The 24,732-nt window shown below is 41.5% G+C and overlaps 1 protein-coding gene across 1 annotated transcript in view; it reads right to left on the minus strand.

Annotated features, from left to right (window-relative positions):
* The window catches only part of Brinp2 (BMP/retinoic acid inducible neural specific 2), a 101,091-nt gene that overhangs the window by 14,197 nt on the left and 62,162 nt on the right, over window positions 1-24,732 (minus strand). Inside the window, exons 3-4 of the mRNA XM_076547784.1 lie at window positions 7,035-7,225; window positions 5,701-5,909 (exon numbers count right to left, since the gene is read on the minus strand). Coding sequence (XP_076403899.1) covers window positions 5,701-5,909; window positions 7,035-7,225 — 400 coding nt within the window. The remainder of the gene's footprint in view (window positions 1-5,700; window positions 5,910-7,034; window positions 7,226-24,732) is intronic.

The raw sequence follows: 24,732 nt of genomic DNA on the forward strand, positions 1-24,732 counted from the left end.
TAGCGGGTGAGCAGAGCTGTGAGAAGGGATACCAACACAGCCCTTTGATCCTTAGTCTAGCAGAACGTCCTTGAAATCCATACACCTCACTAACAACTGGGAAGGGCAGAGATGGGAGAAAATATGAAACCATCCCTTTTATGCATGGTTTTCTTGAGTTGTATCCTATGGGGAGAACCCATTATACTCCCAGAGAGAACCCCAGGGCCATTGGTGCAGAGGGGACTGGATATTCATTTCGCAGTCAATGTGTCCTTGGAAGAGTTCCAAAAGAAGGCTTCCAGGGATAGTGGTCCCTCCTCTGAGGAGACAGGCAGTGGCTGTAGCCCTGGGACCATCCCCAGGCATTATAAGAGATGTGGCTTTGAATACTTACTGTCTTTCGCTCCTCCATCATAGCCTTAAGGGATATGTCTAGGAACCCTTTGCAGCAACTCTAGGAATACCGCTGGGCATATGAGCTGAGAGTCAACTCTAAACCAGTTATGTTTTCTGAAGATAACAGAGTTATGTGAAGACCCAAACTATAAAAGGATTTGATTGTTGATGATTATATAATTCAGCTAATTAATACCCAAGGATTAAACCCATTCTTCTAGACATCAGGAACTAGGATTTGACCATGAATGGGGCTGTGGTCCTTGCACTGATGGCAGATAAAACAAAGATAACCTTCAGTCAGGGCCAGTGGCAGCTCTGTAGAAAAGAGACACTACTTGTAAGTCAAACAACAGGATTCAGGAATGTCTGATAAACAGAGAACAGAACTCTCAAACAAAAGAAGTTGGATTATAAAGCAGGCTAAGATTTTTTTTTTTAGTAGAAACAAGTATCCAAATAAGAATCCAAAGGAGTATGCTGAGAGTATGACCAACCTTTCTCAAGACACAGAAGTCTGGAATAAATTTAGTAACTGACCTTACAGAACTCTTAACAAACATCTTTATACTCAAATGCCTTAAAAAGACTGCTGGTTCTTTCAACTAAATGTATGCATATGTGTGTTAGGCAGATTTACCTAACACGTGAAAAATGGTTCAGAGACAGACAGACAGATAGACTTCGTTTGTTCGTTCCTTCCTTCCCTCATTATTTGACATTTGTTTACTCACTACCCACAATGTGTCAAGCTTTGTTCTCTTCTAGGAAATGAAGGCTAAGTGAGACATAGTTTCTCCTATAAGAATCTCTTAGTTTCCTGTGTAAATAATCATGTTAGGAGCACCCATAGTTCAAATGACAAGCTCAGTAATGGAGGAATGTGCCTAGAACATTGAGAAGGAACATTTAACTATTCTAGGAGTCAGGAAAAGCTTCACAGGCATCACTTTTCTGAATTGAGCAAAGGGAAGGAAGAGCCACTTGGGTCAATATCCAGGCATTGGGAATACAATAGAAAGCAAGTCCTGGGAAGTGAGATGAGAGGATTGAGTGTTCTAATAACATCTGGTATTTGGGTATGCCTAGCTTACATGATGTGAGTGGAGGGTAAAAGTGGATGGATAGGCAAAGAGAAAACTGAGATGAAACTAGAAAGATAGCAGGGGCAGATGGTTGATGATTTTGTTTTGTTAAGAACAATCAGCCCTTTCAAGCTCCAACCGTGTTAGGCTCTGGGAAATCTGTACATTTTCTTGTTAAATATCACAGAATTTCCTCAAGGTTGAAAACTCGTCTAGTTATTTAATAATTTTAGAGAGAGGGAAGATGAAGTTTAAAGAAGTTTGGTAACTTGTTCAATACCCAGTCCACACACAGTGGTAGGACTCGGGTTTTTGGAGTGGAGCATACCATGGGCACCCTGCTCGGGTACACAGGCTTGCTCTGGAGCCTTGGAATTAGGAGACACCAGAGTGGGTGCTCATGCTCATAGTACCAATGTAGAGTAAATCAGGGAGAAGAGCTGAGAGAGGAGAATATGAAAGCATTATGAAAGAAAATCAGGTACCTGTTGATAAGGATTTGGATTAGGGGAACAGAATGGGCATAAAGGGGAATTAAGGGGGAGAGAATAATGGTAGTGATGGATCAGTGAATCTAAGTTAGAGGGTGAGGGGAATGGACTACTAGAAGGTAATGAGATCTTTGAATTGCCTTTCATTTCCTAGTAAGAATTTTGTGCTTCTTCTCCAAGTGTGACACAGCTCATAGGAGACTGAAGGATGAGGGGAAATTCTACAAAGTCCTAATATCTCGGTAAAACACTCTCCAGGTACTTAGAGTCCCTTTCCATCACTTTGAGTTGCATTAGATACCAGCTTCATAAATGAACCTTTTCATTCTGCTAATGGAAACCCATCCTCTTCTCCCAGATGCTCCCTTCAAACACTGTACCCCTGTAATCTGCTGCTTTTTCTTCAGTTAATTTCCACCGTGCTCCCTGGATGTCATGACTAGTCCTCAGCACCATCTCTATAACCACAAGCTCTTCTTAAGAGCCCACTTCACCTGTTTTGATTTAACTACAGCCTTGCTTCCCCAGGGATGTAGTTTTCTCTGCAGACTTCTCTAGCGGTGGCTGTTTCTTTCTCACATCTCACACACTTGAGCATGGAAATGAGGCAGATCCCTTACTGCACTTCTTCCTTATTGTCCAGCTGCCTCTGGCTCCTGGAAGCCAGAATCATCCTGCAATATGCCCCACTATACCTGCTTGATATTTATTTTTTTGTTACACTCCTTGGCTCACTGAGGATTTATAGTAGTGGACTTCTTATTGTTACCACCAGAAGTCTGTACCATGCCTGCTGACTTCTTCATCCATACACATCATCATTTAACCTTTTCTCCTCTTAGGCATTTGGCTGCCTTACCTTGCCTCCTCATAGTTTAATCTCAGCTTAGTCACCACACACATGCTATGTCCTAAACTTTATTGCAAGCTGCATTTCTTCTATAACTGCAATAAAAAATATCATATCATACTTCCTTCAGTCTCTTCCCTATAACACATCAGGTCTCAACCTAGGTTTCGAACAACACTTTCAATGGGGGTTGTATATCAGATATTTACAATTCATAACCATAACAAAACTACAGTTATGAAGTAGCAAGAAATATGGTTAGGGGATCACCACAATATGAGGGATTGTGTTGAATGTTCACAGCATGAGGAAAGTTGAGAACTACTTATCTGACTTAGACTTTCAAACTTTGGACTTGACCTACTTTTTATAATCCTTAACTTCTTTCTTTGAATGATTGAATTAGAATACTGAATCTACAGTGTATCCCTTGGTAGTTAATCTTAACTCCTTTGCCTTTTCCTTGCCTTGTCCACACATGCACCTTGGTTAAATCCCACTTTCCATCTAGTGCACACATGCTGGTATGTGGAACAATGGATAGAGCTGATAAAATGCACCCAACTAGAGTGGCTCATCTCATGCTCTGCTTGTGATGACTATCATGTGGGTCTCTAGTGCTGCCCTGAAGTCTACTAGGTGTTGCCACTTAAGTGACACTCCTTCCTTCCCCCGTCACACATTTTTCCACAACAGTTTCTTATTCCTGTCAGCCAAGGCCTTTGCTTCTTGTTTAGCTGAGGATACAGAACCCAATCAGATAAAAACAAAACAAAACAAACAAACAAACAAACAAACACTTTTTTGTTTGTTTCTGACTACCACATTCCACCATTCTTCAATAGGTGTCCTTACACATTCTGCATTGCCCCCTGCCACAAAGAAAGGAATGATTCTGTGTAAGGTCCATTTCTTCATTCCCATATGAAATGACAACACTTTCATTTAAGGATCATGCCCCAGAGATTATCTCCTCTCTCTATTGCTTCATCACTCTAGTACTTTCTACCAAATTATTTTTCCTACATACCAGTAAACTATAATAACTTTCATTATGGAAAAAAACAAAGCAAAGCAAAACAAAACAAACAAACAAACACTTTCTGGATCCCACCTTACTCTCCAATAAGTACCTATTCTGATTTCCTTTACAGCAAAAACATGGTTCCTAGTCACAACCAATGCTAACTGCCCATGTGAACATGTGTCTGTGCCAGATTATGACTCCTTTCCGGAAACCTTGGTGTTTATGTCCGATATCCTATTAGATACCTTTCCTTGGATGCCTGTCCTTTCTAACAGGAAAGTCAACCCAACATGTCCATATGCAAAACCAAACTTTTCCATTGTTCTCCCTGGCTCTGTACTTAACTCCCAATGTTATTCTTTTCAGTAAGAGGAATCACTATTCATTTGAATGCTTACACCAAATATCTTGCATAAAATTTTTCTTTCTTTCTTCTAGTCCATTACCTCATCCTGTAGGTTCTACCTCCCTACTATCAAACTGCGTGTGCCACCATCTTCATCTGAGACACAATAATGTCCCACTGTGCCCACCACACTGCCCTTGGGTACTACACTGGTCTCTAGCACCACCCTTTCCTGTCTCCATAATCAATAATGTGCTAGTGATCAGGCCCTTCAACTTCCATAGCTTTGTTTCTCATTTTACTACTTTGCTGACTCCATACCAGCTACACTTCCTTCCTTGGTACTCGGGGCCATACTGAGCACAGTTCCCCCTTTAAGGCATTTGTGCTTGCTCTCTAGAATACTTTTGCTCAAGATACACAAACCACCCAACTCACAAGGCTCCTCCTTAAGTGACATTCCTTCAGTCCCATCACACTCTGTCCTCTTACTTGGTTTCATATCTCATATCATTCGCCATCATCTCACATTATCTTTGCATTTATTTGCAGGTCCACTATTTGAACACAAACTTCATGACTGTAGAGATTTTATGTTGTGTTCTTGGCATCTACAATAGTGTCTGGTCTGTGCTCAGTACTCAAGAAATACTGAGTTAACCAATGAGTAAACAAAATTCCCTCGCTGTTTTCAGATGATCCAAAAGTTGAGCATAACCTGGATGTCTATAGACCACTTTCATTTTATACTTAGAATTTTAAAACCCCAGAGTTCCCAAAAGTGTCATTAGTTGTCCATTAATCATAGGACCCTTAGTAGAAATGTTCCACAGGTTAATTAGAGCAGGGAGGTTGGAGAGTTTAGCTATTGAAGTCGCAGTAACTATGGATCCCTTAAAGCATGCATGAGATCATGAGATTCTGTCATGTTCCTGCTGGAACTCTTCCCGTGCCTGCTGTTAACCTTCCTTTCTGTGGCCAGGCCAACCAGCTCCAGCCTACTTCAGAACCTTATCTTGTATCATAGTGAATCTGTTTACCTCTCTTCCCTCAGAGGACTTTTCTCTGGCTTCAATGGGCACTAAACTACTTCCTGACTTGGGGCCTTAGCACTTAGCATTGTTTTTCTTTTTAATTGAAATGGCCTTCCATAGTTCTACACAATCAGGCTTGTCATCACTCAGGGCTCAGCCTCACAGGATAAACCTTAAAGTGCCCTTCTTGACCAATCTGACTAATACTAGTTGCTCCCTCCCCACCCCACCCTAGAAAACGTATACCTTGTCTTTAAATGGCTATCTGGAATCATCTTCTCTGACTGAGTAGTTCAACCCCACTAGAATGCAGTCACACCTATCTTTGACAACAGCAGATCCGTCAGCTGCCTAGATGTTCCTTCAGAGGATGGGTGGTGCAACCATTTGTAAGGACAAACTGGGATGATATCAGAAAGCAACTGTTTCCCTTTGCTCAGTGTGGCCTGGCTGACCTGGAGCTAGCTGAGGACTTGGCTTCCCCTGTACCTTAATAGCCCCTGTGGCTATCTGGATATGGTGCAGTCGGCGCAGTGTGCTTTCTCTGTCAATGAAGTAGGAAGCCGCCAGCTGGTGCAGGGTTTCCAGGGACACAGCGGAGCTGTTCCCACTGCCCCCAACTACAGGGGTACCTCCCGATGTTTCTGCCTTTCTGCTCAGTTTCCTCTTGTCCACAAAAATGGTCAGGGACTCTTCTCCTATAACAAAAACATGAGCTCATTAGTGAGGTTGTCAGCTCCAGAATCCCCGGCCATTAAGAACCTGTTGCCCTCCAGCAGGGCACACCGAGCTAAAAGGGAACACCGCCCCCGCTGTGGGCCTCTCCCCATCATTTCCACTTTGAGAGCTCTCTCCTCAGACTGTGCACAGGGTCACCGGCCTCCCTGCCTGGGAGGCCCTCCTTTCTCCAGCTCTTAAAGCTTCCCAAAGCTACCCCTCAGCAGCTTCTCCATTTAACATCCTCTATTGATCTCCAACGCAGGCAATCTGCCTCCAAGGGGGAGACACAATTCTCCCCTCTCAAGTTGTTTATGAGAAGCCACATGGCTATTATTGCTTCCAGGGAAAGGGCAAAAGCTTTGAGGTTCTGCCTCTCCCCGCACCATCACTCACCACCTACCACATGCCCGCAGCCGGCCCCAAACCTGGGGGAGCTGCGTTTTGTCCCCTGCACACTTAACTAAATGTTATGATAAACCCTGCTTTCTTCTTCCCATAGCTGGGAGAACTCTGCATCTTCAGGTCTTGTGATTCTGTCCCGAGTCTCCGGCTCCATTGTGCAGAGCTCAGTCCCTACCCCGATCCTACCAGAGGGAGATCCACCAAGTTGTTGGGATTGTGGTTTGGCTGGTCACCAATCTTCACAGTGAGGAAGTGACGGGGGGGAGAGTGTCAGTGACTCAATGAACAGCTATCTATTTCTGTGCCTATAGATCTGACATTTGCAGCCACAGTCAGAATTAAGAAGTAGAGAAGTCCCTGGGTTAAATGGCTAGTCAAAACAAAAGTAGGAGCGCCCCCTGCTGGTATATACTTATAGAAACCGGTGTGTCCTCCCCAACCTCCTTACCCCGCACCCCCTTCCCGTCACACTGCCATTTTTTAGAGAATAGAAATATTCTAGGGTGGTTTGGGGTGCAGAGAGAATACACAGTGCATCACTGTTCTCTGATGCACTAAGAAGAAAATATTTCTTAGGCAATAATAAGCCAAAAGGGGGGGGGGGGAGGGAGATGCAGGGAGAATGGTATTCAGCAGATCATCAAAGTTATTTTCAGCAATGGAACAACCAACAGTTGGCTGGGGTCGAGAAGGCTGCTTACCTCCGAGAGTGGCAGAAAGTAAGAAATGAGTGCCGTACTTTTTGATGAGGTTTTCAGTAACCTGTTGCAGGTTGGGTCTCCTTCCGAGGAGGCGGATGTTACGGACAAACTCTGGGGCGAGAGGCAGGGGCAAACTGAAGAAGTCTTTCCTTTCTAGGGCCAAGTTGTTCACTTTCCATCGGGCAAACTCCCTGCAGGGAAAGCCACTGTATTTCAGAACAAGAAATGTGAAGCCTGAAATAGATAGGGTCATTCCTCTGCTTGAGGCCTCCGCTCCTCAAGTCCCCTTCTCACAGGGCAGAGATTTCCAGTCTGAAAAGCTGACCTCCACCAGAGCCTCTCCCACCCAGCTTTCCCACTGGACAGTGGCAGCTCAGTGTCTTCCCAAGGCAGGCGCCATGCCTCACAGAGAAGCAGAAAAAGCACATGCTGGGCACTGGGCAGTGATTTGCAGAGTACTGATCCAGTCACAGCTATCACACATCCGGTGAGTTACACCATCCATCTTAGCTTCAGTAGCTCATTGCTAAAAACCGGAAGGCCGGCCTAGAAAGAACATTGTTTTAACGTTTGGGGCTCAGATCCCTTTATATTCTTGGAGAGAATTACATTCCCCTTCTTGTTTATGTGACTTATATCGATTGATACCACATCAGAAATTAAAATGGAGAAGATTAAAGTTATCTATCCAATATTGCTTTTGAAGTTAACAGTAATAAACCTATTACATATAGCCAAATCAAAGCATTTTATGACAACAACTATATGCACTGAAACAAAACAAACTTGACAAGAAGATCACATTGCTTTGTAACTTTGTAAGTCTTTCATATCTGCTTAACAGGATAGTTTCATTCCCATATTTGTTTCTGCATTCAGTGTGTCATGATAATTGTGGACTCTTATGCTTGGGTCCACACTAAAGAAATGGTCATTTCTTAAAAGTTAATTATATAGCATGGTATCTGAAGCCATATCAATAAACTTTGTACTCTACTGCATTGAAATTCAAAGGTTTTTTTTTTATCACGTTTTGAACAGATCTTTTTATCCCGCATAATCATGTAACAGTATGCATTGGCCATCCTGGACATATCTGATTCCACCGAGAAATGCCACTCTTTTAACATCCTGGTACTTCATTGTTTAGTACTAAAATATCAGACTAGTAAATACCACCACCAACTGCATCAGAAATGCCTTTAGATATCAAGACGCTGACTAGCTCATAATAATGCATATAACTTTCATATGAAAACTGAAATTTTATTTTTGGTAATAAATAACATGTTTTCCTAGTTTTTATTTTTGCTAATAAATACCATCAGTTTAAAAGCTAGCTTGCTCTTTTTTTTTTTTTGAGAAAATGTCTGCCAAACACTTAAGTCTAAATAACTATAGGTTGTCTGCTGCTCTTACTTTCAAGAAAAATAGGGTTCTAGGAAAAGAGTTGCTTACTCAGCTTGTAGCACAACCACATACGTATTTTCCCCTGCGATCACCATAGTTCTTTAGGAGCCTCAGACATGCTCTGTGTATGCTTCCCATTTCATCACATGGAACATTAAAAAGACATGTATCCAAGGTCAATATTTAAGGCTATTAATAAATTGTAATGTTTTAGGACAGCCTTAAGTGAGGCTGGCATATTCTCTCTCTCCCTCTTTCTGTTTGTGTGGTTAGTTCATTTGTATTATGAACAACACATGATTACCAGATTCATTTGGGATGAGTATTTTCATTCCAATTAACTTATCAGTTTTCTTTGCCTCCCTGCTCCCCACATACACACTTTCAGTGCAAATGTCACATGGGTCCTGGAAGGAACCAGGATGACCACATTTTACGCAGCCTGTTTCAAAAGATGTCTGGGTTTCTTTACAGCCACATCCAGGATTTCATACTTCGTGATTTGCTCCTCACTGACACATTTGGATCTCAAAGGGGAAAGATTTCCAGGTGGAATCTTTGTCTTGAGCTGAAATTTAAATAATTGTAGGAAATAAGTTTTGCACCCTCATCTGCACCCCGTATTACACTGGTAAAAACCGGTTTTCCTATCTTGGGAAACAGTAAGATGTAAAGTCTTCAAAGATCCCTCACCCATCCCAATCCTGCTCACTGTGAAAGTGCATAACCTTGGTCTAACCTTCCCTTCAAAACCAAGGCATGCCAATGATGGAGCTGTAGAAACAAAATGAGTAAAAATAAATAAATGAAAACCTATGCCTAATCTAAGCCTACAGGAGTCTCCCCCACTGCATCTAATTCAAAAGGCGCAGATATAAAGGAGGAGCATATGTCAAACATCACTAGCCAAACAAAGGAAACCGGTGACTAATAATTCACGGTTTCAACTTAGTCTTTCAAATTTTTCATTGTGTGGCTTTATTTATCGAACTAGGCAAGTTAATAATAATATATCATCAGTTATTTCTTTTGTGCAGGAAATGCTAAACTTTAATTAAAGTACAGGGTATTTGTCAAAAGCATTTGCTATCCCAAATCCCACTGCAGGGTAAAGAACAGTTGCCTGATCTCATTTGTAGATGGCTGGATGGGACCCAGTATCCTCTCATTGGCTGGAGGATAATTACACTGATGAATCATAAAACCAGATTACTAAAAACAGAAACAAAATATAATCAAAAGAAAAGCCCTAGGGTCATCAACCCAGCCTCTCTGCCTTGAGATGAGCTTCACACGTAGACTTCATTAAGTAATACTTTCTAACATGTTCTCTTCCTGCATTCAAGGATGAAGAGGAGACATTCTTCCATCTTCCATCATTTCTTACAATGGCCCAAGCCTATCACTTTCTTGGCCATATCATCCAGAAGGTTTCCTTCCATCAGTCTCTCTCCCATTCATGTCCTCAGCCTTATTACCACCTAATATCATCATTTCCCTCCTTCTCCTCCCATTAGAACATAAACTCTGCCAGGGTAAGATTTTCTTCCCTGCAATTAACTATCTCCTGCAGAAGAGCCATATTAACCATTCTTACAACAGAACAACAGTAGATATTTAGCACGGTTTTGTTGAGTAATTGAAAGAGACATTCTCCATACCCTTTAATGTCATAGCTTTCCCAATCTACTAGTTTTCAAATTAATGGAAAATTGATTTAAAAATGGTTATAGGAAAATAACCTAGGAAGCAACAACCAATTAGTGATTGATCTGACATGAAATGAAATATTTGAAATGTGTGTATATCAGGGAGTTAAGTTTTGTTTATAAAAGTATATGAGCATAATTTTGTGCATTTAAAAAATATAACTCAAGCCAGGCATGGTGGCTTGTATCTGTGATCTGAATACTCAGGATACAGAGGCAGGAAGATTGCTGTACCAGAATGGTCTACATAGGCCAGTCAGGATTACATAGCTAGACCATGTCTCAAATAACTAGTAAAACACTGCCAGCAAATTCTTTTGCTTTTTCCTTTCATACTGTCTGGGTCCTCATACACTGCCTGCTGTAGACATGGACGACTTCTCATGCCTGACTACTGTCTACATTCAAAGCCTGGTACCTGACAAAAATCTCTCAGTTAGGACCACTGTGCTTTACACTCATATGTTAATGATCAATGGCTCTACTCCTCTACAACGAATCTGGTAATTTCTACCACTCAGTATGTTAAAGATTGACCAAAGAAGCAACAAGCTTAGAGTTCTGCACTTTTGCTGAGTTTGACAGTAGCCTTGGAAACTCTGTTTAATGCAAGTCAATATCTAAAGAATATTCACTTAAGTGAAGAAACTGAAGCTCAGAAAGCAAGGTGATTTCCTAATGTCACACTACTGAAAAGCATGTATTCTTTTGTGCTGTTAAGTTGGGAGGAAAGTTTGAGTATCATCTGCCAATCTTCTCCAGATCATGAGATACACTGAGGAAGAAGAATTGCCATGGATTCCAGGGCAGGATAAGCTACAGCATCAGAGACTGTCTCAAAAAGATGGGGAACAGAGAGGGGAAAGAAAAGGGGAGAGAAGGGAAGGAAGGAGAAGAGAGGGGAGAAAAGGAGAGAGGGAGAAGAAAAGGAAGGAAGCAAGGGGAGGAAATATTCTCTAGAGTCCTGGGTGAGGCTGCCCAGAGCAGGGTAAATCAGAGAAACAAGCCCTGCCGCCTTAGCACTTGCCCTGCTGTTCTGAGGACTGAGGAAGCCTTTGACATATCTGTGATCCATTTGTAGCACACTCAGCGTCCAGCATGCACCTTGGCTGAGAAAACCGTGAAACAAAGATGCCATAGTTTACCTAAAGAAATATAACCAGCTGGTAGCAGAACCTGGGCAAAAAGATAGCACACCGACCTTCCCCAGGGACATGGTGACAATAGCAAGAACTGAAACCCAAGAAATGTTAAGGGACTGACTTGGATGGAGTCACACAATTAGAGGGAGGCCACACTTAAACCTCAGTGCCAGTGGTTAAGGTCAACACTACACTGCTTTCGGCAATCTTGTCTTCCTTTGTGTCCCTGAAGGATGTACTCACGGTACTCTGATTCTTTTAGAAAGTTAGCTGTCTTCTAACAAAAGAAGAGTCGTTACACAGAACATTCAATTTATTTAATTATCTACACAAAACATGAGTATACTATATATTCAATATAGTGTACCATTTATACTATGGCAAAAATCTTTTTTGGGTTAAAGTGGTTTCATGATGCTCATTTGTAGGAGAAGCAATTGAGAAGGAAATCAAGTTCGTATGCAAAGTATCATGGGAAGAATCACAGACAAAGACTTGACATGAGTCCAAGCTCCATGGATGCTCAGGAAATCATAACACAGAACAATACATGACCTAGAAGAGTGAATAGTACTATCTTAGAAAGCATTTTATGAGCAAACAATAAAAAATAATAATGGCTAATATTTAATGAATTCTTACCATGTGCTAAGCATTCCAAGTATCTTACAAGGGTTAGCTATAAAATATCCTTATAAGGAGGAAAACAAACTTATTTTCATCCCATGGATAATGAAATGGAGGCAGGATCTTTGGATTTACCCAGCTGGTAAAAGCCTGGAGGTGGCAGAATTAGAGTTGAAACATTGCTTGTTTTAACAGGACATTGACCACTGTGATGTAGTAAGTACCTCTGCCTGAGAAAAAGCAAAGGAGAGGTTCTGAAATTATGAGAGGAAGTGTGGAGGGTGGAGAAGGAAGAAAGGTTTGCTGGAGAAATAATGCATAATGTGGAGCATTTCACCTGAGAAGCCCACTGGATGAAGAATCATAGAATGGGACCACATTTACAAAACAGGAAAAACAAACAAAAGCCGAACCTGCTCCTGTCATTGTACTCTGATGTATTGCTATGTCTTGGATGTGGCTTGGACCCATAGGGTTTTTTTTTTTTACTTGATAGTCACTATGACAATGTTAAGACGTAGTGGGAATTTTAAGATGTTGCGGGGAATGGAGGAATGGAGAGGGAGGAGAGAGAGAGAGAGAGAGAGAGAGAGAGAGAGAGAGAGAGAGAGAGAGAGAGAGAGAGAATTAAAACAATTTTTACAGGATTGTGAATAGTTTTCTGGGAAGTCTATTATACAAAAGGATGTTCCTAGTCCCTCCCACCTTGACTGTCCCTTCTTGTTTTGTTCAGTGATCTCTCCCTTCTGGATTAAGTTCCACCATGATGCCACCCACCATGCAATACAGTCACGTGATTCCTTAGCAGAGGCAAACTGCCAACAGCACCATACCCTTTATCCTCCCTAACTGTGAACTCTGTTAGCCTCTTTCCTTTGTAAAGTACCCAGCTTTTGTTTTACTAATGGAATATTACTATTTTGTTATACTAATGGAATACTGACTATTATAGACATCAGCCTAGAATTAGGTGCTAACTGCAGAAAGGTTCAGATTCCAAGGCTTCAAAAACAAAAACAAAAACAAAAACAAACAAACAAAAAAAAAACACACACACATCTACTCCAGTCAGCCTCTTCCCAGACCTTGGGGACCTTCATTGACACAAAATAATTGGGGAACATCTATGAAGGGAGTAGGCGCCAGACAGTAGTACTATAGGTTCTATAAGCACACTTGGATGTGGGTTCTTTCCAGCATCTAAAAACCTCAGAAGACAATACTGGAAAGCAGCCTAAGCTACTCAAAGAGTAAGTGTTCATTTCCGATTTTTTATTTAGCAGGGTTTTTTTTCCCCAGTAATAAAATAATCAAGGCTTTTTTTCCCCAAGAAAAGAATGTTTTCTATATATCAATTATATTAACACACAGTGCCTCAATTAAGCCATCATCTTTGTTTCAATTAAGCCATCAAGTAAATCTCCATTTCAATTTAGCCATTTCTCCTAAAATCTTCTCCAACTGTGTTTGTTACATAGTAAACAGTCTGAGAAAGCAAACATTTCAAACAGCACAGTAGTCCTATGGAAAGTTTTTTAGAACAGCAGAGGCCACTGCAGAAAAGGTTCCTGGGTTGAGTCAAAGGACCAACAGAGTTCTTGAAGGTAGACTTCAAGAAAAAAGGATTCATATACATTTCAAAAGGGTGCTTCAAAAATGGCTATCATCAATAGAAGCTCACTGTATTTCCCATCTCCCTAGTTCAACCAGGGCTATCTTTAAGTAAACAATGTCTGTTAAAGGGCCAATTAATATAAACACAAAATCAATAACTATAACTGAGATTAAAAAATCTAAGAAAGGTGGATTCCAGACAGGAAGATAGAATTCAGTGTGACATAACAGACACACATACCATACACAGCCATGTATTCAGACATGCTTAGGTATAAAGAAAAAGAGAGGTATTCTAAAGCTATCACTATTGTTTTTGTCACAAACTGCTTTACATTAATGACCTAGACTGTCAATAAATGATGGCTGGTTCTTCCAGTTGTACAATGATGATGGTACATGAGGTTAGGGAAAGTTGACTCACACTCATGCCAAACTTCAAACAACAGAAGCCTCAGCAGGGATTTAGACTGAGTCAGCTCTGCATTTGAAACCAAAGGGAGTCTCCATTGATAATGTTAAATGGCTACAGGTTGTTCTAATTCAAAAACTGTAAATAGAAAGTGTTGTCTCCAAGTCATCACTGCCCTACTGCACTGTGCCCTGTGTAACACAAGGTCAACAATAAATCTGCCAGCAAGAGCTTCCCTGCAGGGTCTCACAGCATCTGAAGATGAAAGACTCAGAAAGAGCACAGCTGGGGTCTTCTACCCAGGTGCTGTTTCCACTTAAGCACCACTTTTCAGGCTTGTAAACTGAGAACATTGATCCAGCCCCATGAAGAGCCATTAATTATGAAGGTTTCCTACCTGTGAAGTCCTAAGGGAGAGACATTTAAAAATAGAATATGCTAGATAGATTGGTGGGTAGTAACATAGATAGATTAGGTAGGTAGGTAGGTAGGTAGGTACATAGATAGATAGATAGATAGATAGATAGATAGATAGATAGATACATACATACATACATACATACATACATACATACATACATACATTCTATGTACATGCATACAAATAAAAAGATGGTAGATAGATGACAGAAGATAGGCAGATGATAGATAGATAGATAGATAGATAGATAGATAGATAGATAGATAGATAGATAGATAGATGTTTACAAGTTGAAGTCTAGTAATAATAATAGTTTAAACTGTGGGTAGCTGAGACTTTATGCTAAGAGTTAGATTTTTTTTCTGCTAGTGATTTTCTAAAGAATCTTTGTCTTTCCACCTTTATTGGGAAACCATGTTTGTCACATTACCAAGGTCAGTGATCCAGTTGTCCTCTGGAATGCCACATTTCACATATTCTGAGCTTGCAACTCTCCACATGTGCATTCACCATGGCATCCCTGCAGGCTTGGCAGCATCCTATCATAGAGTCAGTGCACCCCTGTGTGCTAGGAGCCATTTGTTCCTCCTGAGTTAGACTCCGGGAACCATTGCTGCTTCCAGCACAGTCAACCGATCATCACCTGCTCACTCAGGCGGCAGTTCTCAGAATAGGGCTGGGACTCCCTAAGAGGTGGGGGAAGTGTTAAGACAGCCATAGAGCCCAGGATGCCTAGCACCAAGCACCATCTTGCAGCTTGAAAATGGCCCACACAAGTGGGCTGATACAATAAGCACTATTGCTTGTTTCCATTTTGGATCCTTCTAGTCTATTTTCAGTAATCTCTCTTTTGGGAGGTATCACTCAACTTTGATGCTCAAAGGGACTGCTATGTTGCAAGGGACTAAACTATCATTCTCCAGGTGGTTACTATGGAATGGACCATGGCCATAAGAAAAAATATGGCTGGATTTCCTTGCAAAATGAAGAAAGACACAGAATAGGTTGCTGAACAAACTATTTAAGGACTTTGGAACAATGGACAGGCCTTAAGCCAAAACCATGAATGATTTTGTCATCTTCCCTGACTTTTCTTACTCTACTTAAAGTGTCAACCAATGACCTTTCAAAACATTTCTCACACCTCAACCAGTTCTGGATAAATGTAAATATTGGGTTCTCTGAGCTCACCTTTTTCTTAAAGAGATGTTTCTCTGTCTGCTCAGATTAAGGCTTGCTGATTGGACACAAGAAACTCAGTGAAAACCACAGAGTGCTCCCTCACTGATGTTCCTAGGGTTTCTGCATAAGACCTTCTCTTGTTCCATGTCTCTTCCAATGTCCTACATACCCAGGGTTCAATCTGCCACACAAAAACACTACCATTTTCTTTTTTCATAGGACCACAGTTTTGAGCTCAGAAAACTCACAGGAATGTGGTTTTTTCCCCTCTTTTACTCTTTGGGGGCCCACCATCCAGACCCCAAATAAGCACACAGAGGCTTATTCTTTCTTATGAATGCCTGACTTTAGCTTGGCTTATTTCTAGTCAACTTTTCTTAACTTAAATTATCCCATCTACCTTTTGCCTCTGGGCTTTTATCTTTCTCTATTCTATATACCTTTCTTTACTCCTTACTCTGTGGCTTGCTGGATAGCTGGGTGGCTGGCCCCTTCCTTTCTCGCTCCTTCATCTCTCCTCCCAGATTTCTCCTCCTATTTATTCTCTCTTCCTGACAGCCCTGCCTGCTCTTTCTCCTCCCTAGCTATTGGCCATTCAGTTCTTTATTAGGTCAATCAGAAATGTTTTAGACAGGCAAGGTAACAGAGCTTCACAGAATTAAACAAATGCAACATAAAACAATGCAACACATCTTTGTACCATTAAACAAATATTCCACCGCATAAACAAATGTAGCACTTCTTCAGCTAATATTCCACAACATGAATGGTAAAAGCCAACATGGACATTGGGGGATTCCAGCTGTTCACCTCAGCTAAGAGAAACTGAACTAAGAGACTGAGTTAAGAGAGCTTCAGATTCTGAAGCTTGATATTTTAGGGGCATCAAGATCTGTAAGTGTTTTGGCTTCTATACAGAATGAAGTATTTCTAGACATATCATATCATCAAAAGATTTCTATCTCAACAACAGATTGCTATAATGTTCTTGGTTATTAGAGTTTCTACTGCTATAATGAATGAGACATGATTAATCCAAGTCATAAAAAGAAATGATAATAACAACCATAATTTCTTGTATGGGTATAGTGAAATCTTTTAGTATTTTTTTTAACTGCAAACAATTTTCATGCATGTTTAGCTAATTTATTATTAGGACCTTGGAGGGGATATTATTAATCAACTATTAACCTTTTATGAGTTAACAAGTAAGGACAGTGGATACTGAGAGAAGTGACTGGTCTCCAGTCTCAGTCGATTAGCAGTTGAGTTTGACCAGCTTCAGGGTCATGCTACTAATGATTTTATTTCTTTGTCTGGTGGCTGGGCTCAAACTCAGGTTCCCAAACCCACCTTTGTCATAACTGTTAGATAATTCTGCTTTGTTCACTATTTTGAATAGGAGGAATCCCCAGGCAAGAAAGCTTTCATTTTGACATCATTGGGTTAAATATGATCTCAGCCCCTGTAACCTTCAAGGTACCAAAGCAGACACGAGGGCAGTACTTCCTGGATGTCCTAGTGCCCTGTCCTTCTTCTCATTGTCTGGAAGGACTCAAGAAGCCTGGCGTGGAGGTAATTTAGCAGCCTGCTGTGTTCTCAAACAACGGCCCGTAAACAATGATTGGCCAATTTCATTCTAATCTTTTCAATTTTGCTCTAATTAAAATCAAGCTGCAGCTTTCAAACAGTTTAATTAAGGCTGATTGGAAGAGGTGGGGAGGGGAGAGTCAAGCTTAGAAGAGGAGGAAGAGATCACTGTTTGGTGAGTCACACTGCCCTGTAGAGCTCAGGACTGTGAAGAGGGCACCAGAAGTGACATGTCTGTGGAATCAACGTGAAATGCAATAGACTCCTTGCAATGAAGACCAGAAGGAACTGAACAGGCTATTGAGTGCTTTCCAGGCACAGAAAGCCCATCTTTGCCTTGGCCACTCAGCCTGCTCTTCTAAAGCTCATCTGTTCACTGGTGGAGAAAATGACCCTTCTCACCATGCTTCACTTCCGGTCCTGCTTGTTTACTCAGCAAGCAGACAGTCCATGCTGTCCTTCTCCCCAGTAGACTTTTTCCTAGGCTTCCCATTAGCCATTTTACTTCAAGATAATTCCCACAGGCTGTAGTTCCTTCCAATACTCTAAAGTTTGCTCATTTTGAAATGAGGTAGGCCATCTGCTATTTAGGTGTATTTGCTTTTTAATACAGTATACTTTTCTTTGACCAAGTATTCTTAGTTCCTATAAGAATATCCACATCTCTAGTCTTTTATGTTCAACTTTTACTTCTTGCACTCAACCTTATCAATGCATTTCTTTCTAAACACCATCAGGTCGATGTGTTCCAAGATAGTGAGAGTGCATTGGAGACAAGTAACAGTACATTGACTCTGTCATTATTTTCATCATCATTCTTATGATCTTCATGAACATTATCATGGGTCCAATCTTCATTGGCTCTCTATGCCACCAGTATTGGGACTGGAAATTTTATATATTTTAAAACCTTCGCGGAAATCTTCCAAATGTCAGTATGGTAGACTAACTCTTCAGTCTTGCCTGTTTTAGGTCCTTGATAAATGGCTCAGTAGAATCACTCACTTATCAGAGTAGACCTTGTTTCTCAACCCTGGATATTCAGAATGTGGTTATATTACTTTGGACAGAGGAATGAAGGCAGAAGTGACATTGTGACAATTCCTGGAAGATTCCTCAAGAACCATCTTTAGAAATGATACAGTCACCTCTTTCCCAGCTGTTCTTCTCTCCTCTCCAGGAAACAAACAGCCTCAGGGTATTCTTCTAGTTCTGTTCTTTTAGCTTTGGCCCTAAAATAAATACCACTAGGAGACAGACTTGATAACCCCTTGCCTATCTTCAGTATGAGGCAAAGCTTTTGCAGCTACCCCAAACACATGATCTGAACAAATGACCATTTAAACCTACTGAATATTGTTCTATTTTATATGTGTAATTGTGGCAATTGTTAAATAATACATATCAAGTGTTGCAGTTCTATTTTATATCTGAGCTAGAGGATGTGAATTTAAGTATCTTTATCAAAGATACACAGTTTACCATGTGGTAAAGTCTGTTCTTTCAGCTCTCTACTTTCCCGTTATTCCTTCACTTGACTACTGTATTTTTCCTAAAGATAAAGCATTATTGTCTAACAATATAACTGAGAAGTAAGTTCTATTCTTTTAAGTGAGTGATTCTACTAGCCATATCATTTGTGTATAGTTTCTAAAGGTAAAGCATTATTGTGTAGCTGGTGATTTTGTGATCAGCCAGCACTCTACATCTCCTTAAAGGCCTAGTTTCTCTGTCACAAGACACACTGAAGGAAGGCCACCGATAGCCTATATTTCTGAAGCTGACACTCAACTTAAATTTAGGACTTTGCATTCCACTTTCTTACATTCCACCCTTTGTGGCATAGATTAGAAAGTTGTTCTGTAGGCTGTTTCCATTTTCTGTCTTGGACTCACAGATGGTCAGGCCTCCCTGCTCTCCACACCCACAACACAACGTTCTCTTCATGTTTAGCCATGTAACTGAATTTTAGACAATAGAAGATGAGCACAGGCCTAGGGGTGAAACTTTCCCATCTGATTCTTCATGTGTTCTCTTTCTTCACCTAGTAGGATCCAGAAGAGGGCTGGACTTCAGGCCTCAAGGGATGGCCAGTAACTTAGGTCAAGAGAGTTTCAGTCCAGAATGAAGTCCTGAAGCAATCTGTTTTAATCATTTTCATGAATTATATTACAGAGTAAATGAACAGAAAAGGGCAGAACATCATGTTGCCAAGATTTGTGGGACTCTTTGTTTCAGCACTTAGCCTGCTCTAATACTATCTAAATTATATCAGTCTGATGTTCCAACCAGGTGAAATATTATTAGATCATATTGTCAACCTGGTAAGGGTGTGTTTTCATGACTTGTATTGTGTCTATAGTCTGCATGGTCAAACAGCTGTGCCTCTAATTCTCAGCTCACCTCCTCTCTCTTCTAGCTTTTTCGATATACATGGTAAATGGCATTGGTCTTGTGGCACTGATGTGTAGGCTATTGGATCTTATAGGGGAAGGTCTCCACAGTGAGAGCACCATCTCCATGAAGGATTTATTTTAAACTGTCCTATAACTATAAAATCAAAAGATTAACTCAGGCTACAGTTAAAGAGAGTAGCACATAGATTTTAAGTGATAAATTTGATTTATGCAGGATTTTCATGTAGTAAAACAAGTTTGATAGACTGAGACTACCTCTCCTCTCTTTGCTCTTTCATTTTCTCCACATTTTCTGAGTAAAGCTCCCCACATTTTCTCCTTACACATTCAACTAGATTTACCACTCTGATATTTTCCATATTTACCTCCTTCACAAAAATGCTAATTATCAATCTTGAAGTACAACAAATCTATTTTTAGTAATCTCCAAGTAATTGAAGTATTGTTGCTCTGCCAATTTCACTGTTGAGGAAATGAAGCTCAGACATGCCAAAGTCATGTATACAATGCTACACATTTATGAGAACAACAGCAGAAATTCAGGCAGCCTATCTGAGAACCCAGAGTTTCAACCACTTCTGTAGGCTGCATCTAATTCAGTCCTACACAATCCAACTGTTACTGAATGGTTTTGTCCTCTTATTCTGTCTTTCTATGGTGCAGGCATGGGGCTGAGACAGGAGGGTGCTATAAGACATGTTCTTTGCCCAGAAGATCTCACAGTGAATTGACAAGCAAAGATAAGTAAGAACACAAAATAGTAAGTTCTTCTACAGAAAGAGAGGAAGGAGATGGGGACTCTTGGGAGATGTCACCAACCCTCTGGCAAGAGTCAAAGTGGATTTGTTTGGAGGGTATGTAGGAACTCAGCAGGAAGATATGGAAAGGGCTTTGCAGGCAGAGGACATGAGACATGCTGTCAAATGAGCCTCCTGTGCCCAGGCAGATCTCAAGCTGTTAATTAAGACTGGAGCAATGGGTAGGAGAACTCAGTGGCCTGAGTTCAGTACTCATTGAATATTGGTAGAAGTAGGGAATAGATGGATTTGAACAGGCATTTTATAAGGAAAGAGATTTTGAGCTTTATCCTTTGGGTCAAAGGGACCAACTGACAAGATAGAGTTCAGATGAAGACAAAAATACAAGTGGTCAGTGCTGAATCCAGGAGAAGAGAGAAGGCTGGACTTGAAGCCATATAGTTTGGATGGGGATAAGGTTAGAGCAGAGGTGGCAGTCTCAGCAGCAGCATGGCTGCTCCTGTCAGGAAGGACCACAGGAGACATAGGAGTGTCGTAGGACAAGTTTTGTTCCGGTCATCGCTTTATCACTGAGATCAAGCCCAGATATGCAAAGCCAGAGCAAACTGGAGGTGGGTGGGATTCTTGGAGAAGCTGGAAAACAAAAGTCAGAACATTTTCCCTACATTTAACTTGAATGAAAACTATCTAGATTCTTTCCTCATTTCTCTACACATCTCCAACTCTGGCGGCTGTGATGCTTCAGCTCCTAAGATATGACCCTGTGTCCTGATGTGTGCCTGTGACCTAGAGCCTGTGCTGCTCACCAGAGAATGCTTCAAAGAAGAAAGGCCGGGGGCTGGGTCAGAAGCTCGAAGATGGGCAACTGATCTGTGACAGTTCTTAAGAACTCCGAAAGTGAGCAAACAAGGGTAGTCCCTGGGAACCAGAATTGGTTTAAGGAGAGAATCTTGTCAAAATAAATTCCATTTGTTTCCTTTAGGAAGAAAGATAAAACTCAGAGAGTTGGGGTAAAATAAACAAGAACAGCTTAGGAGATGATGCCTGTGGGGAGAGGGAGGAGAAGGCAGGAACCTCTGGGTGAGTGTTAAGAGCTATAAGAAGCACAGAGTCGGAATGACATAGGCTTATGCCAGAGAAGAGAAGGCAGAGTCAAGAGCAGTCAGTGACATTAAAGGGAGCAAAACAGATTCCATTTCAGAAAAATCTTCATAGTAGCTGAGAGCTGAGGCAGGAGGATGACCATGAGTTTGAGTTTGAGCCTTGGCTTCATAGTGAGTTCCACTCAGCCTGGGCTGCAGTGTGGGAATCTCTCTGAGAAAGATAAAAGAAGGAAAGTGAAGAGGATAGAAAAAGAAGGAGCGAGGCAGGGGAGAGGGGGGGGAGGAAGAAAGGAAGGGAGGAAAGAAGGATGGGAGGGAAGGAGATCATCATAGCTTTTTTTAAGCTTCTGCTCAATGGAAATGGGCTTCGGTAAATCCCTGTTCTGGGAACTGCTCCAGCCAAGCCGTTTATACCACCATTGTGAGACTGTAGAGCTGGTTGTCTGTGCTAGTTGGGAAATGAGTGATTTTGGAGTTTCCTTCTAATTTAGACATCCAAGTATTTCTTGTTTCTTATGATGTGCCATTTCATGTCATCAGACTTCCTTGCACACCCAGATACTGTCTGTGCACATTTGGCTCCTCGTCTCAAACTCATAAGCCCCATGGTCCTCCGATCTAAGCTTCTGCTCTGGCTGTGACATTCAAGCACCAGAATGCAAATGGCTGTACTTTAGAGCTTGCAGAAACCAGAAAAACATATTGTCAGCTTCCAGTCACATTTTTTTTTTCCTATGAAGTCACACACACACATGACTTTTTCATGAACCAGGCTGACTTTGAAAGATTCTCACAGCCTCCTCCCTTGCTGCTCCATGCCCCCTTAATCCAATTCATAATTTAGAACAGACACAGAACCAGCAAGTAAGAGCTTGGCTTCCCTGCCAAAGTTTACCTCTGTTACTAATAAACCAATGATGTAGCCCATGGCAAGGGATCATTAGGTGTTTACATGCCTCTGTGGATCCACGAGAAGTCATTCCCCAAAGCACCTTCTTTCCTGTCCTTCCTTCGTCACTAGCATGGTCCCAGGTGAGGCCCAAGCTCTCCTGACACACTAGGAAAATGAGAATTCTCCCAGGCCCTGGGCTTGTAATGAAGGTTCTGCCAACATCGTTTTCTTCCCCTCAGAGCCTCCTACCCAGGGAGTGGGACTTTGTGCCCACTCTGATTCCTTGGCATGAAAAGCGTGGGAGGTGGGGGTGAAGAGGTAAATCTCTGGTTTGGAGGAGAGCCTGGTAGGGGTAGGGATGACAGAATCATGGTGCATTGGTCAAGAAACAGAGGAAGAAATGGCTGGACAGCCCTGAGAGATTCCTTCTTCCCTAAGCATGCCTTGGCTAGGCAAGCTCTAATCTCCCACAGCAATGCCTACAGATTATGAAATAGGCACAGGACTCCCAGCCTAGGTCCCTTTCACTCTCTCTCATCTGACAGCACAGGGTAGTGTGGAAGTGATGTCAAACAGGACTGTCTGAACACATACAGAAAGCCTTGTCTGTCCCTATTTCAAAACAAGAATAGCCTTTTAAATTCAAATTTGTAAAATTTCCCAAACAAACTTTTACAAACTTGCAGTATTGTTAGTTTCTTTTGGCTTTATGTTGCTATCCCTTGAAATATGAGATGTTTCCAAATGGACATGTATATTTGTAAATCAGTGTCTACCTGCTTCTAAAAGCTAGGGCCAGGGATTTACTCAAATTTACTTAACATTGAATTTTTATAAGCCATTGCCAGGCAAGAAATAAGATCTTGTATCTGGGAAATGACATTAAGTGTCCCTCCAGTAGAGGATCCGGTTTACAGAAATCCGATTTACACTGTATCCCGTGTGGAAAAACACAGTGGTGCAAAGCCCACACATACAGAATGTGCTGTGGGTACACTGTTTCAGGAAAACCCAGCGCAGCTTCCTCCTGCTCAGGGTTCCCCAGAGCCGGAGTGCAGATGCGGAATTCTGGTGGAAAGTTAGGCTTGCAGGAACTCGAGGTAGGACAAGCCACCTTACAGCCCCTTGAGACCTGTCTTCTGTATGTCAGGAATCTACTGGGATGCTAAAAGGAAGAGAAAGTACATGTAGATATGGTGGGGACATCATTTCTCTGGGAATATTAAATACCCATAGCTCATATGATTTTTTTTTAACTGAACAATAGTCATTGAATAGTCAGACTTCCTATGTTGAGGGCTGAGTACTGAATCTTCCTCCTGGTTGTGAAATGAGCCTTTAAAGTTCAAGATCTTCACCCATTATATGGGTGTACAAAGAGTACACCCTCATAGAATTCTTATTAGAAAATTTCTAAGTAATGTAGTGTGTTGAATGTTGGATTGGGGCAATGACTTGGTGGATAAAAGTGCCTGCTACACAGTGTGAGGAACTGAATTCAGATCTCAGCACCCACAGAGAAATGTTGAATGTTTATATTAGCTCTTATTTATGAATACCATTAATATTAGTGTAGAGAGGATTCCTTGCTTTCCTTCTCTATGTTAAAAAACAGTGCTAAGCTAGAGATAGCTTGGTGATCAAGAGCACTTTCTGCTCTTGCAGAAGGAATAAGTTCAGTTCCCAGCACCCTTGTTGGATGGCACACAACTACCTGTAACTCCTGTTCTAGGGGATCTATGTCCTCTTATGGCTTCCACAGGCACACATGTGTACACACATATGCACACGCGCACACACACACACACACACACACACAGAGAGAGAGAGAGAGAGAGAGAGAGAGAGAGAGAGAGAGAGAAGAGACAGACACAGAGAGAGACAGAGACAGAGAGACTCATACACATGCCTTTAAATTAAAAAACAGATCTTTTAAAAATTAGAAATGAAATAATCCAACCACTTCTGGTTGTCCTTGCAGAAGCAGCAATTTTCTTTGGCCCTCACTCATTTCTTCCCACAGTAAGATCAGGAGACTGGAGACATTCTCTTCTTTGGAGTGATTCTTCAGTAGTGTAGGCTGTACAGTGAGAACTCTGCTCACCAAAACCTCTTGTCTCTGAGACACTCCTGCCTCAGATATTAGACAACCCTCTGGCTCACTCCTCCTCCTCATAGTCTGTTCACTTACCCTCCTGCATATGTCACCCCTGGAGACTGGCTCCCTCTCCCTGAAGACTGGGGTCAACCAGTCAGCTGAATAAGTAAGTTCCACTTGTCTTTAGTTTGGGGTAGGGATGGGAAGGTAGGGTTGATCACGCTGATGTCTAAACCTTGATCTGCAAACTTGCCTTCACCATCTTGTCGTATGCTCGACTGTTTCTGATCCTGCAGAGGGAGCTGGGTAACTGACATTGACAT

Source organism: Peromyscus maniculatus, chromosome 11 (assembly GCF_049852395.1).
Source record: "Peromyscus maniculatus bairdii isolate BWxNUB_F1_BW_parent chromosome 11, HU_Pman_BW_mat_3.1, whole genome shotgun sequence".
Taxonomy (NCBI): Eukaryota; Metazoa; Chordata; class Mammalia; order Rodentia; family Cricetidae; genus Peromyscus; species Peromyscus maniculatus.